Below are 13,501 nucleotides of genomic sequence, written 5' to 3'. Positions count from 1 at the left end.
CAACCTTTTTGAAACCGAGAGCTACTTCAAGGGTACAAAATAATACGTAGGGCTACTTGTTTGATCCAAACTTCCTGAACAACAAAGTTGCACAGATCCCCTTTTAATAATAATAATACTAATAAATGTGAAGTGACTGTCTGATCACATATCAATGTTAATTATTCATCACAATAATTATTAACAATAATTTCCACGACAATGATGGTAGAAAAAAAAGAAAATAAAGTTATATCCGTTCAAAAAATAACTAACATTTAAACTCATCTCCTGGATTCGCCTATTATACTCTGCACCTGTAGCTAGCGTTAAAACTAACTCTGAAATTTCTTCCCCCTTCTCTCTCACACGTGGCACATGTCAGGGATGTCGCCTGTCACCTTCACTATTTGCACTGGCCATTGAACCCCTGTCCATAGCCCTTAAAGCAGACCTGGGCATCTTACGGGCTCTCCCAGTCTGGCCCGTTTGAGGTCAATCAAAAATGAAAAATAAATAAATAAGGTGCACGCCATGAGTGCAATACAAACGGCACTGCTTTTACTTTGAAGGCGATTTATTTATGTGTGTGCGCACGTGCGCGCTTACGCAGCCTCACAACGGGCAGTGTTGCCGACTTGGAGACTGAAGTGAAAGCGTATTGTTCTGCAGTTTCTGTCCTCAGTGAGCAGCGGGTGCTGCGGCGAGACCCCCGCCTCCCAAGGAGCCTCGCACTGCAGTCTCCGCCTCCAGATTGAAAATGAATCACGCAAAGCCGCCGCGGATCTGACCTGCGGTCTGATACACTATGGCAGAGCACTTTAAGTCAGTATCACTTCTGGATTTTTATAGAACTTGTTTTCATAGCCTTATTGTAACATGCATTCTTACCAGTAGCAGTTCAAACCCTTATAATTTACAGTTTTTTAATAAAGTAATAACATTAATATTGAGTTAATTGAATTGGTTCGGCCCTCCACAACGGTCTCAATTTCTCATGTGGCCCCTTGGGAAAATGAATTGCCCATGCCTGCCTTAAAGGCTCCTTAGCATTCTCAGGTATAGTCAGAGTAGGCATGGAGCACAGAGTGTCATTGTATGCGGATGGCCAGTTGCTATATGTGCAAGATCCTGTGAACTGCGTTGATGAAATAGTGAATCTGCTGAAGATGTTTGGTACTTTTTCAGGGTACAAACTGAACATTGCTAAGAGTCTCTGTTTCCCAATTAATCAACCGGCCAAATTCATTGCTCCAGGGACTTTGCCCTTTCACTTTTCCCCCAACGGTTTTAAGTATCTAGGTATCAATATTTCCCACTCTCTCAAGTCCCTACATAAAGATAATTTCATAAAACTGACAAAAAATATCAAATCAGACCTTCAAAGATGGCACAAATTACCCCTTTCACTTGTTGAATTGAAACCATCAAAATGAACGTGTTACCTCGAATCCCATTTCTTTTTCAGACCCTCCCTCTCTTTCTTCCCAAATAATTTTCAAGTCATTGGACACTATTATACTGTCTTTCATTTGGGCTGGCAAGATCCCAAGATTTCAGAAAAGAAATTTCGAAAGACCCAAAGTAGCAGGGGGATTCTGGTGGCACAGCTTGAAGACCGAGGGGTTGTGCCAGCGCCAGGTCTTCCTCTCGCCCAGCTCCGGGAGCTGGTGAGCCTGACGATCGGCAGCGCGCCAGTCGTTCCTTCCCCGGCGGTGGAGCCGGCGCGAGCCTCAGCGGCGAAAACGGCGAAAAGGGGCCGGAAGGCAGGCGCTTCCCGAGCAAAGTCGGCTAAGAAGAAGAGTGGGACGGAGCGTGGGGACAGGTACCAGCTTGGCCACCCTAGGCTTGGGGCGACCACGCAGCGCGGATCTACTGGTCGCAGCGGCTCCGGTGGAAGCCGCCCAACATTCGCTGGCGTCTGCTGTCCCAATTCCAGCGCAGGGTAGGACGTATCTTCCGCAGGTGGCGAATATTTCTTCACGACTCAGGGCGAAAATATTGCAAGGGAGTGACATTAATCTGATTAGCATTTTGTTGCCGTCCTTGGAGTGTGATAGGAGCGTGGCCTCCGTAGGAGACGTATCTGTGGTGTTTAAAGCGGCAGACCCGCGGTTAGTTGGGGGGTTAACCATCGGGCAATTTGTGGTAGCTTTCGGAGTGTAGCGGGACGTGATATGTGCGGTGTAGCCAGAGAGGAGACAGGAATTGGATACATACATGGCACTGATCGGGGATCTTCACTTGAGATACGGGGGTAAGATATTCTACCAGTATCATAGAGTGTTCTCCGGTAAAGCCTCGTTGTACGTATCTCAGTATAACAGTTGGCTGGATTGGGGCGCTTTGGACACCGAGATTCTGCTGATGGTTGCTGGCGGCTCTCAAATGCTGGTGTGCGGGTCCTGCGGGGAGGTCGGGCACCAATCGGCGTTGTGTCCAGCTGCGGTGTTCCAGCCACCTCTCCCTGGCCACTCTAAGACTGGTCAGCAGGCTCCCTTCCAGCGCTATAACGAGACTCTGGACCGTGAGGTGCATGGACTGAGAGAGCCTCCAAGGCAGGGTCCGTGCCCAATTTGCAGGATCGTGTATTTCTCGATGAGGGGTGCCGTTCGGACTTGAGGTTCTGGGCGCTGCTGTTTGAGCGTTGGAATGGGGTGACATTCTTCTATAATGATATTGTGAATTCCTCAGATGCGTTGCAATTCTACACAGATGCGGCTCCCTCAGTGGGGTTTGGGGGGTTCTTTCAGGGACAGTGGTTTGCTAGCCACTGGCCTCCCGCGTTCGCGAAGTTTGAGCAGTCCTCCGCGCTATATGAGATTTACCCGGTGGCCGTGGCCTGTTTCGTCTGGGGGCGGCGCTGGAAACGGCAGCGCATTTCCGTTATGTGCGATAATCAGGCAGTGGTCGAGATAATTAACAAAGCGCGCTCCTCCTCCAAAGATATTATGCTGTTTATGAGGAGCATCACGTGGGCAGCGGTTACACAGAACTTCATTATCACAGGGCGGCACGTGCCGGGGCATTATAAAACACTGGCTGATTCTCTTTCCCCCCTTAAATTCCAGGCATTCCGGAGCATCTGCCCAGAGGCCAGTCCCGTGCCCGTAGCCATCCCGTCCTGCCACACGCTGATGCTGTCATAACTCGATGCAGGATGGCGGGTTATTTGGAGTCCGCGAGGCGGTACGGGAGGAATGGGTTAGCCGTCTCGACGGTGAAAATTTATGATTTCGCTTGGTGCGTTTTCCTTGTTTTGCAGTTCCGTAGGCGTTCCTCCTAAAATGGTTCTAGTGAACACCGTGTGTGCCTTCGTTTGCTACTGCGCAGATGTTCGGCATTTCAAACCCCTCTATATTCGTAGTCTGCTTGCAGGTATCCAGTTTACTATGAGGTTTTCTGATCCGGCCTACCCTAGTTTGTTTACCAATGCGGCCGTCAAGCTGTTGTTGAGAGGCATCGCTAAAGCGTCTCCTCGCGTTCCTGATCAGAGAGCGCCTATCACTCTCCCCATATTACATAGGATGGTTACCGTACTCAGGGCAGGGGTGTTTTCCTCGTACGTTGATGCGCTGCTTGAGCCGATTTCCATGGTAGCTTTTTATGCATTCCTGAGGTGCGGGGAGTTTACAGCATCCAAACCGTTCGACCCGGATAGGGACGTTACGGTTTCGGACTTGATCTTCCTGACTAGTCACTATCAGTTACTTCTCAAACACTCCAAGTGCGGAGGCGCGGGCTCTGTGATTGTGGCTCGTACGGGTTCCCCATTCTGCCCTTTTAATTCCATGCTGAGATATCTTCGGGTTCGACCGAAGTCTCTTGGCCCTGCCCCCCTGTTTCTTACCCCGGGGCAGGTGGCCTTGTCAAAATCATGGTTTCTCCGTCATTTCAAGATTGTCATTACGAGATGCCACCTAGCTCATCAGCACTACTTCGGGCATTCGTTTAGAATAGGGGCGGCTACTTCAGTGGCAAACCAAGGCACTTCCGCGACAGCCCTCCAAAGGATGGGACGGTGGTCCTCGTCCGCCTTCACCTCCTACATCCGACCAGACCTCAACACCATCCTGTTAAACCAGAGATCCTTGCAGCCGTAAGGGGGGTAAGGCTTACATATAACTGGTGGTGGTGGTGTGTGTTGCACTACTTGTCTGTCAGTACTGACACCGATAGTGCTGGTGGTACGGGCATGTCTCGTTCCGGCCAGGAACCTGGTGCGCTTCCACCTGTCGTGTGGAGATTGTGGGTCCTCTTTGGGATCCACATCTACGGTAAGCTTTCTTTTTTCCTGCTTCTCCGTTTCCTGGCTTAAACGGTTCTCCCTGCTTTCGCTGGTTTACGTTGCCCGGCTTAACGTAAAATTTCTATTTCGCTGAGTTGACGTTGCCTGTTTTAACGTAATAGTTTCTTGTCATTACCGGCGTAATGTTATCTGTTCGTAGTTTCCTAGGTTGACGTTGCCTGGCTTAACGTGTTCTTCCAGTTTCCTATCCCCCCGTAGAGGGTGAACCACCCGCTCTCGTTTCTCTGGTTTGAACGGGACCCGTCCATAAGGACGCTCGTCAGGTCTGGCACGTAAGTTTGGCACAGGCGTCGTGGTGACCCAGCAGAGTAGGATAGGCTCTGGTCCTGGTCGTGATCCATCTGAGGGCGACAGGCGTCGACCTGGTCATGTCCTGGCAGAGGGGCAGGCAGTGTTCCTGGTCGTGCTCCGGCGGAACGTCAGGCTTGGACGGGACACGTCCGAGTAGGGTAGGCTCGGGACCTGGGTGAGTTCATGCAGGTACTGTATTCGCCGGTCGGTGTGACCCGCCATAGTTGACACTTGCCGGTCTTAGCGTGTCCCTCCATAGTAGGTCACCTTCTCTTTCCCGGCCTTTCTGGTTTCGCGGTCCATCTGTGACCGGTCATACTGTAAATGATACCTGTCGTTTCCCGGACGGACTTCCCCGGCTTGGAGTGTCATGGGTGGCGGCATGCCCCGGCTCAGCTGTCCTGCGGTCTAGACTTGACCCCCCTGTCCTGTTCTGCGGTCTCTTAGTAGTAGTCAGTTGTATGTTGGTGGTAGTAGGGTATATGGTATATGGTAGGTATATCGCTGCGCCACGTTGCAGCAGAGACCCATTCGTTAGTCTGTTCTGCGGTCCACACCGGACCCTACCGATACTTGTCTACGGTCTCCCTTGACTCAACCTATCCTTTCTTGGGTGCGACGAGACCCCCCTCTATCACTTCCGGATCTTAATATCCCCCTATACTTTACTGTGGTAGTGCGGATCCACCCTGTCCTGTTCTGCGGGCTACACTGGTCCACATCTGTCCTTGTCTGTGGTCCTTCTTGACCCTAATTCTAGCTGCCTGCGGTCTGTCCGGACCCCGCTGTCACTCTTCGGGATCTGTTCGGATCCTGCTTTGAGCAGTGCAGGATTGTAGTCGGCACTATTAGCTGCTGCGGTCATTGGGGACCCCGAATCCTGTTCTGCGGTCCCTGGAGACCTTTCCTATCTTTTACTTTGTTTCTTTAAACCCCCTTCACTCGGGTATGGGGTAGTACGGGGGTGTGCACTCCCTCACCCGGGTTCGCCGCGTGAGGGGACGTGGGTTGCTGTAGGGCTTAGGCTATCGCGTGGCGGGAGGTTAGGGGGGCTTTATTTGGTCACGCCAAAGTAAATCCTTTTTGGGGGATTCTGCTGGCGCAGATGTCAGCATCACTACCCCATTGCTTATCCTAATTCAGGATGGAGTCCAATTGCCAAAGACTTTGCACAATTCATTTGTAGGCAATTGTATTAGATCCTGTAATGAATTATGTTTCTCCGTAACTAGTCTCTCCTGTTTGAAATGTAGCTTAAGCGTAAGTTCAGTAAGGAAGACCATAAATACTCGCTGGGTCATTCAGGAGCCAGGCTGTAGTCTCAGAGCGGTTACTCCATCAGCTGATTGGGGGGGCGTGAATGACCCAATCTGTCAGAGCGTTTCCCTAAGCCAATCACAGCGTTATTGTCTAACTTTAAATGGTTTCTCCGCAGGGCTGTCAGTTGTCATTGCAGCTCTAACCGATGTGACCCTCCTCCACCCCGGGCACCACCAGTCAGCAGTCGGTCATGCTTGATTCCTCTGCGGGGTTACAGCAACTCTCGGCTTCTTCTTCTTCTTCTTCTTCTTCTTCTTCTTCTTCTTCTTCTTCTTCACCACCAGTGTCTGGACTCCAGGGGGGATTCTGCTGGCGCAGATGTCAGCATCACTACCCCATTGCTTATCCTAATTCAGGATGGAGTCCAATCACCAAAGATTTTGCACAATTCATTTGTAGGCTCTAGGTATTAGATCCTGTAATAAATTATGTTTCCCCGTAACTAGTCTCTCCTGATTGAAATGTTGCTGTTGGAGCCATAATGTAGCTTTTTGTCTTTATTGTATCCTTACTGAAAACACAGAGTGAACATACATGCAGTTCTGACATTGAACACAGATTGGAGCACTAATTCATGAAGTGCACATAGGCAGGTGATGAGAATCAGGTGTGTAGAACAGTTCTTTGATTATGTTGCGTGTTGAAGTGAGAGCATGTCTGGCGTGCTTAGATTCTGAATATGATGAATTGAAACAGATTTAATATGGACAATGCTGCTATTTACATTATGCCAGTGAGCATATATGTCAAACATTGGTTTATTTTTAGCCAAGAGCACACATGTGAAACAAGTTCTCCCTCTTTGTCCTCTGTGGCTTAAGTATTTGGATTTAAAGTCCCTTCAATTGCCGTCTTAGTTTTCTCCAAATTTTATGATTTTAAGATTGACTTTTGTTCATTACATTTTTCTTGGTGTTTTTCTCTGGCTTAAACAATATGATGTAACACTTTGGAACAAGTATACACAATATGAGTCCAAAACTGGAGGCAAGAATGGCAAATATCTCCACAGCCACAGAAAATTTCCCAGGAGAACTGACATATGCTGGGATGAAGGTGACCCAGACTGCACAGAATATCAGCATGCTGAAGGTGATAAGCTTGGCTTCATTAAAATTATCAGGTAGTTTCCGGGCTAGGACCGCCAACACAAAGCAAAAGACAGCAAGCAGGCCGATGTACCCGAGCACAGCCCAGAACCCAATAGCTGAGCCTAATGCACACTCCAGGATAATTCTCTCCTTGTATGTGGTGAGGTTTTTCATTGGAAAAGGAGGACTAAGAACCAACCAAAGAGTGCATATTATAACTTGAATGAAAGTGAAAGACACTACAGTCATCCTTTGCTGTGGAGGACCAAACCATTTCATAACATTACGACCTGGGAGAGTGGCTTTGAATGCCATTAACACAACTATTGTTTTTCCAAGAACACAAGAGATGCAGAGGACAAAGGTGATCCCAAACGCTGTGTGGCGCAGCATGCAGGACCAGTCAGAGGGTGCTCCAATGAAAGTCAATGAGCATAAGAAACAGAGAGTAAGAGAGAAGAGCAGCAGAAAGCTCAGCTCAGAGTTGTTGGCTCTGACAATTGGGGATGTCCTGTGACGGTGGAACACAGCCGCTGTTATGATGGCAAGACAGGCGCCACCAACTGAGAATGCAGCCAGAATGATTCCTAGGGCCTCATTGAAGGAAAGAAACTCTACAGGCTTGGGGAGACAAGTGTCTCTCTTTGCATTAGGCCAAAATTCCTTGGGGCAAGGGAAACAATCCGGGGAATCTGAAAAAAAGAGGGCTTTTAACAGTCATGCTCAATATTTGATGTTGTAAAGTAGATATGCATTTGTAGAAACAATACCTGTAGCGTTGCTAATCTCTCCCTCAGGACATGGTATACAATCATAACAGCAGATGGGTTTTCCTTTCTGCAGCGCCTTACGAGTTCCTGCAGGACAGCTGTCAGTGCACACTGACACAGGCACCTGGCACATAAATACAAACAAAGTCACACATATTCAGATGTAATTCAAACCTCTGAAGATTCAAGAATATGTTTAAGTTGTTTTCAAGTCTGTCTAAAAACATAACTCACATGTTAAAATAAGTATGTGTGTTTTTTCAATGCAACTGCTGGTTGAAAAAATCCACAGTTGTGTAATAAATGAGTTCTAACGTTTAGCTAAAGCCAAAATGAGGCCTCAGCAGTCTGAATTGGACAAAGCAAGCGGTTATCTTCCAAAGTTACAGACTTTTTGTACAAAGTCCTGGTTTTTGTTACTATTCCTCAGCAAAGGAAGCTTTTTGTTGAAATCATGTATTGGTATTTCAGACTGAAAATGCTGTAACTTGAGAACAAATTTCTTCACAGCCAGTATGGACTGGAGGAACAGGTACCAAAGACACATGTCACCAAATTTGAAATTGGAATATGTTATAATATTAATTTTGGGCTCCCTACTTGTGTGCCACCCTCCGCCCAGGTGAGGTTCCTGTTGATATGGAGTTCCTGGCCCACCGGCAGTGACGCATCGTAGTTCCCTACTGCCACCAACTCAATGCTGCCACTCTCACTTTTTTGCCAGTTAACCAGCTCGTATGTGGCCACAGGATCCCCGTTGGCATCAAATGACACATCATAACCATTTTGAGAAAACTTAACTTTCTTCAACTGAGTGAGAACCTGTGAGGATGAAGTAATGGATGATGGAGAGGGGGAGACATTAAACAATGTATATTAAAATGTATATTTCATTGAAGAAAATGTACAGTATAGCAGAAAAAAGGACATTGGGGTTTTGACATATTTGTTTTTACTGACCTGTTTGGATTCTATGCTGAAGACTTTTTCACACTGAGTTATAGAATATGTTTCCTGACACACTGCATTATGAATGGCATGTGCTATTGCATAAACAGCCTTGTACACCATGTTAGTGATTCGGAGCTGAGATGTGTCAGTGTACGGGCTCTGGATCGTCTCTATGTCTTCACTTCCATCACACGCATTCTTGTCTGTGACTGCTGCTAAAAACACACAAAGACACAGAAAGGTTTTTTTTTATCTTGACAATTGACAAACAGTTCTTAGAGTCTCTTGTATATATAGAACTGTATATAGTATTCTAATTTACTTATAAAACATGCTTATTTTCCATTATAATTCAAAACACTTTGTTACCGACGTGTCTTTATTTGTTTTTTTTGTTGTTTTAATATGTGCAGTTTCAGTTTTTATATGGCCCTATGTTTTTAGCTTTTTTTTTACCTTTTGCATATCAGCTCAAACGAATAAATTATCTATTAATCCACGTCAATATAACAGTTTTTTCAGACAAGCGTATGTATTTACATATATATACTGATACATACTAGCAAGTACAATTTGTTGTACTTTATTTCACCTAAAGTGGCCTAAAGACTCTCTATATCGTGTGTGCTAGTGTTCAGGGCTTTAGTGTTGACATCTTCTCCAAGACAGCAGAGTGCCTAAACTTGACCTGAAAGATCCTTATTTCAAGTTAGATTAGTCATAGAGACCTTATTTACACTTCATGTCCTTGTTTAATTACAAAAGATTTCCCTTTAAATCACTCAGGGATTGGGTTGTTAATGCAGCTGCTTCTCCAGTCAGACAGAATAAAAAAAACACAACACAGACAAGTCCCAACTGTTGTGCCGTGTTCACACCGGACGCGGCGTGAATTATCGCGCCGCGTTCACACCGGCAGTTCACTCGCGCGAGTGAAACGAAGGTGTTCACACCAAACTCGAAAAATCGCTCCGCGAAAGGGCCGTGGCTTATCTCCGTTCCTTGTCTCTATGAAAGGAGCTTTCATTTCCTCTATCGACCATGGAAAAAATGAAAAAATAACCACTAGTTCTGCTTTATACTTGTTGTTGAAGTCCCAAACATGTCGGAACATGAACGCCCTCGTATTTGGGTTCATAACATCATCCGTAGCCGCACACAGCTCGGTGAATTTCACCGACTCCTCCAGGAACTGCGTCTGGCTTCTCCGTAAAACGAATGCCGATTATGCCATCCACCATGGAAATAACCACTAGTTATACTTGTGTAAATTCCACATACGTCAGAACATCAAACTCCATGGTGTCTGGGTTCATAATATTATCCGTAGTCCCACAACAGCGTCTGAATGACGGCCGCTACCAGCGCTGGTTCAGGCGTAGCAGCAGCAGTTTCATTCAGGAACGGCAAGACGGCGGTGATGACGGGCGTAGCTTCCCAACGCTGATTCTCAACGGTGATTGGCTGATGCAACTTTGCGTCACGCGATTTCTCCACCGGAGTTGAGATAATTCAACTCACGCGCGTCCTTCACTCTGTTTGCCCCAGGTCAAATGTTCTGTTCGCGCCGCCTCAAACGCGTCTATTGAAAAATCGCCTTTTCGCGGGGCGGCGCATCTGTGGATTGATTTTGCATGTAATATGGTCGCATTGCAAATTCGCGCCGCGTCCGGTGTGAACACGGCATAAGTGTTATGTTAAAGTTCAGCCAATCTTTCTCACTTTTCCCCAGTTTACAGTTGAATGCATCCTCCCAGAATTCAGTAAGCACTGGAGAGGCAGCCACTTTAGAGGGAGAGAGATCCAGCAGGAAGTCTCTCAGACCTGGGATGACAGATCGCTCAATGCCAAATCCGATAGCTCCAGCACATAAACTGAATATCAGCATGTCTGGGTTAGTTACCCAGGCCTCACTGCCTATCCACTGGCGAGGAGGAGAGGGCTTGAGCAACAGCTCTTTCAGCAGAATCCTCAAGTCTCCAGGGGCTGTAAACGCCACAATCACCATAGCTGTCGACCTGGAGAGAAATAATAGTGCAATGAATGAGACCAATATTAACAAAAATTAAAAAAAAATATTTGTGTATATATATATATATATATATATATATATATATATATATATATATATATATATATATATATATATATAGTTTTGGTCTCACACAATGTGTCTTTAAGGTGAAAAAATACTTGTCTATCTTGTACTAATTGTCTAATTGTCTAAACTAATTGTCGTGGATTTGTGTGCATACGATCAGTATGAGCACAGGGAACAAAAGCACATAATCAGTGAATGTAAAAACCTGCGGATAATGTCGGCTACTCTCTGGATCCTGCTTCGTGGGTGGTACATATTGAAAGATTCCGAATATTCCACACAGATCCCCTCTTTGTGTGCTGCGTCCAGGAAAGACGCCATGCCATTGTTTCCATAATCCGAATCTGATCGGATAGCACCTATCCAAGTCCAACCAAAGTGTTTTACCAGCTTCGCCAGCGCGTCAGCCTGGAACTGATCACTCGGGATTGTTCTTAAGAAACTCGGGTACTGCTGCTTATCGGACAGGCATGCACAAGTGGCAAAGTGACTAACCTAAATGAACACAACAGTATAATTATTTAACAGGACGGACACAAAATAGCACTGATCTGTTAAACACATCGTTTGCAGAAATTCAAAATATTTACTTGAGGAATGTTAAAGGGCCCGATGATGCGAGACATGCTGATGGATGGCGTGGACCCAGACTCACCAACAATGGCCATCACTTTACCAGATTGGGAACAATTGTCGCCGGTGTAAAACACCGGGTCCATGCCACTTGACAGCTGGAATGCCACATGCACCGCTACAGGCACAGAGGCGCACGAGTCGTAGATCTGATAACCGAGTTTGATGCCCGGCAGCAGCTCCGTGCTGTTGTTGATCTCCTCGATGGCAAAAATCATTGCGCTTGAGTAGCGCAGCTCACGGGTAACAATGCTGCAGACAGACACTGTTTAAAATATGGGCTACATAATGATGAGGACGTTTCACTAATTTTAACAGAAGTACATAATAGGTAAGAATTTAAAACCAAAATTCACAACACAGATATCAGTACAAAATTCACAATAATCTTAATGCATAGATTAACAATAGTTGGATATTTTAAACTCTAGTTTTAGTTTTCATGTTTTCAGTTTACAAAGGAAAAATAACTACAAGTCTCTACTATTTTGTGAATGTAATACTTACATATATAATATTGTTTTGCATGACCAAATTCAAAGTATTCAACTATATAAATATCCTCTTAGACCCCACATCTTCCTCTTACTAACCTCCCTGAGCATCTTAGTGGATCAGGCATGGTGGTGAAGTTATGCTTCAATGCGTGCATGGAGTAATGTATGGAGAAAACACCACCAATAACGTAGTCACCATCCATTGAGAAAGCAGGTAGACGAGTGGTACCCTGGAGCTTACATTTCACAGATGAGGCCTCAGTGCTGTCCCCAACACCATTCCTATCCTCTGAGAACTCAGCCCTTTGTTTCACATCATCCACAGAACCATTCAAGGCAAGAGCTGAGTTCAGCTCACACAAACCCAGTGACAGGATCAGGCCAATAAAGAGAGCTGAGATCTCCATCCTCAACTGTCCTCAAGTGGGCATACTGTGTTTTTACTAGTCTATATAGATATTCAGACTGAAGCTTCCCTCCTACTGTACGTCAGCTTACTGTACGTCAGAGAGAGGATGATCTTACCCAGTGGTCTTTGATTAACTCTTGTGCAAGTCTTTTTGTGAGCTTTGTGTACATTATAATCTGCACCAGGTGCCCATGCCTCTTTTCTCTTCTTTTAAAGTTACCATTGTAAACCCTAATATCGTCTTAATGAAGTCATACTCTTACACCTTTTTTTGCTGTGTTTAGCTCATATGACAGTTAAGCCAAACAAATGTCCACCACTAATGAGTTGTTTGTTTGGTTAAATCACACAATGATGCTAAAACAGAAATATTAATGAAATAGCACTGAGTTTATAAAAGAGAAAGACACACATATTTATCTTATTCTTGTTTTAATTCATTTATTTTACATTACTTATATTCTATATTTTCAGGCCGTGATGAAAAAACACTTAGTGAAATAAGACCAAAAAGTTGTGTTTTTTTAAAGTACTTTCATAACATGACATTAAAATTAATAAAACATTTAATTAAAAATATACAGTATACTTAAAAATATGAATATTTACAGAGACAATATGAAAACAGAATGTGCACATTATGAGCTATATAGTAAATGTTGCTTTTGGAGCCATAATGTCATTTTTTGTCTTTTTTGTTCTCCCTCTTTGTCCTCTGTGGCTTAGGTATTGGTATTAAAAGTCCCTTCAATTGCATCCTAGTTTTCTTTAAACTTTATGTTTTAAGATTGACTTTTGTTCATTAAATGTTTCTTGGTGTTTTTCTCTGGCGTAAACAATATGATGAAACACTTTGGAGCGAATATACACAATAGGAGTCCAAAACTGGAGGCAAGAATGGCAAATATCTCCACAGCCACAGTAAGTTTCCCAGGAGAACTGACATATGCTGGGATGAAGGTGACCCAGACCGCACAGAATATCAGCATGCTGAAGGTGATAAGCTTGGCTTCATTAAAATTATCAGGTAGTTTCCAGGCTAGGACCGCCAACACAAAGCAAAAGACAGCCAGCAGGCCGATGTACCCGAGCACAGAGGACGAAGGTGATCCCAAACGCTGTGTGGCGCAGCATGCAGGACAACTCAGAG

General features: G+C 45.3%; 1 protein-coding gene across 1 annotated transcript; it reads right to left on the bottom strand.

The window, feature by feature from the left end:
* Positions 1-6,777: 6,777 nt before the first annotated feature.
* LOC306742358 (extracellular calcium-sensing receptor-like) lies at positions 6,778-11,663 on the bottom strand (the record flags this gene model as incomplete). The annotated part of the gene is made up of 7 exons (XM_079224727.1): positions 6,778-7,682; positions 7,761-7,884; positions 8,361-8,582; positions 8,721-8,926; positions 10,434-10,729; positions 11,018-11,307; positions 11,403-11,663. The coding sequence occupies 7 exons, from the start codon at positions 11,661-11,663 to the stop codon at positions 6,778-6,780; spliced, it is 2,304 nt and encodes a 767-aa protein (XP_079080853.1).
* Positions 11,664-13,501: the final 1,838 nt, after the last annotated feature.

Source organism: Taurulus bubalis, assembly GCF_910589615.1.
Source record: "Taurulus bubalis genome assembly, chromosome: 10".
In the NCBI taxonomy this organism is placed as follows: Eukaryota; Metazoa; Chordata; class Actinopteri; order Perciformes; family Cottidae; genus Taurulus; species Taurulus bubalis.
The sequence above is the reverse complement of the archived record's forward strand: the minus strand, read 5'-3'. Positions and strand labels throughout refer to the sequence as shown.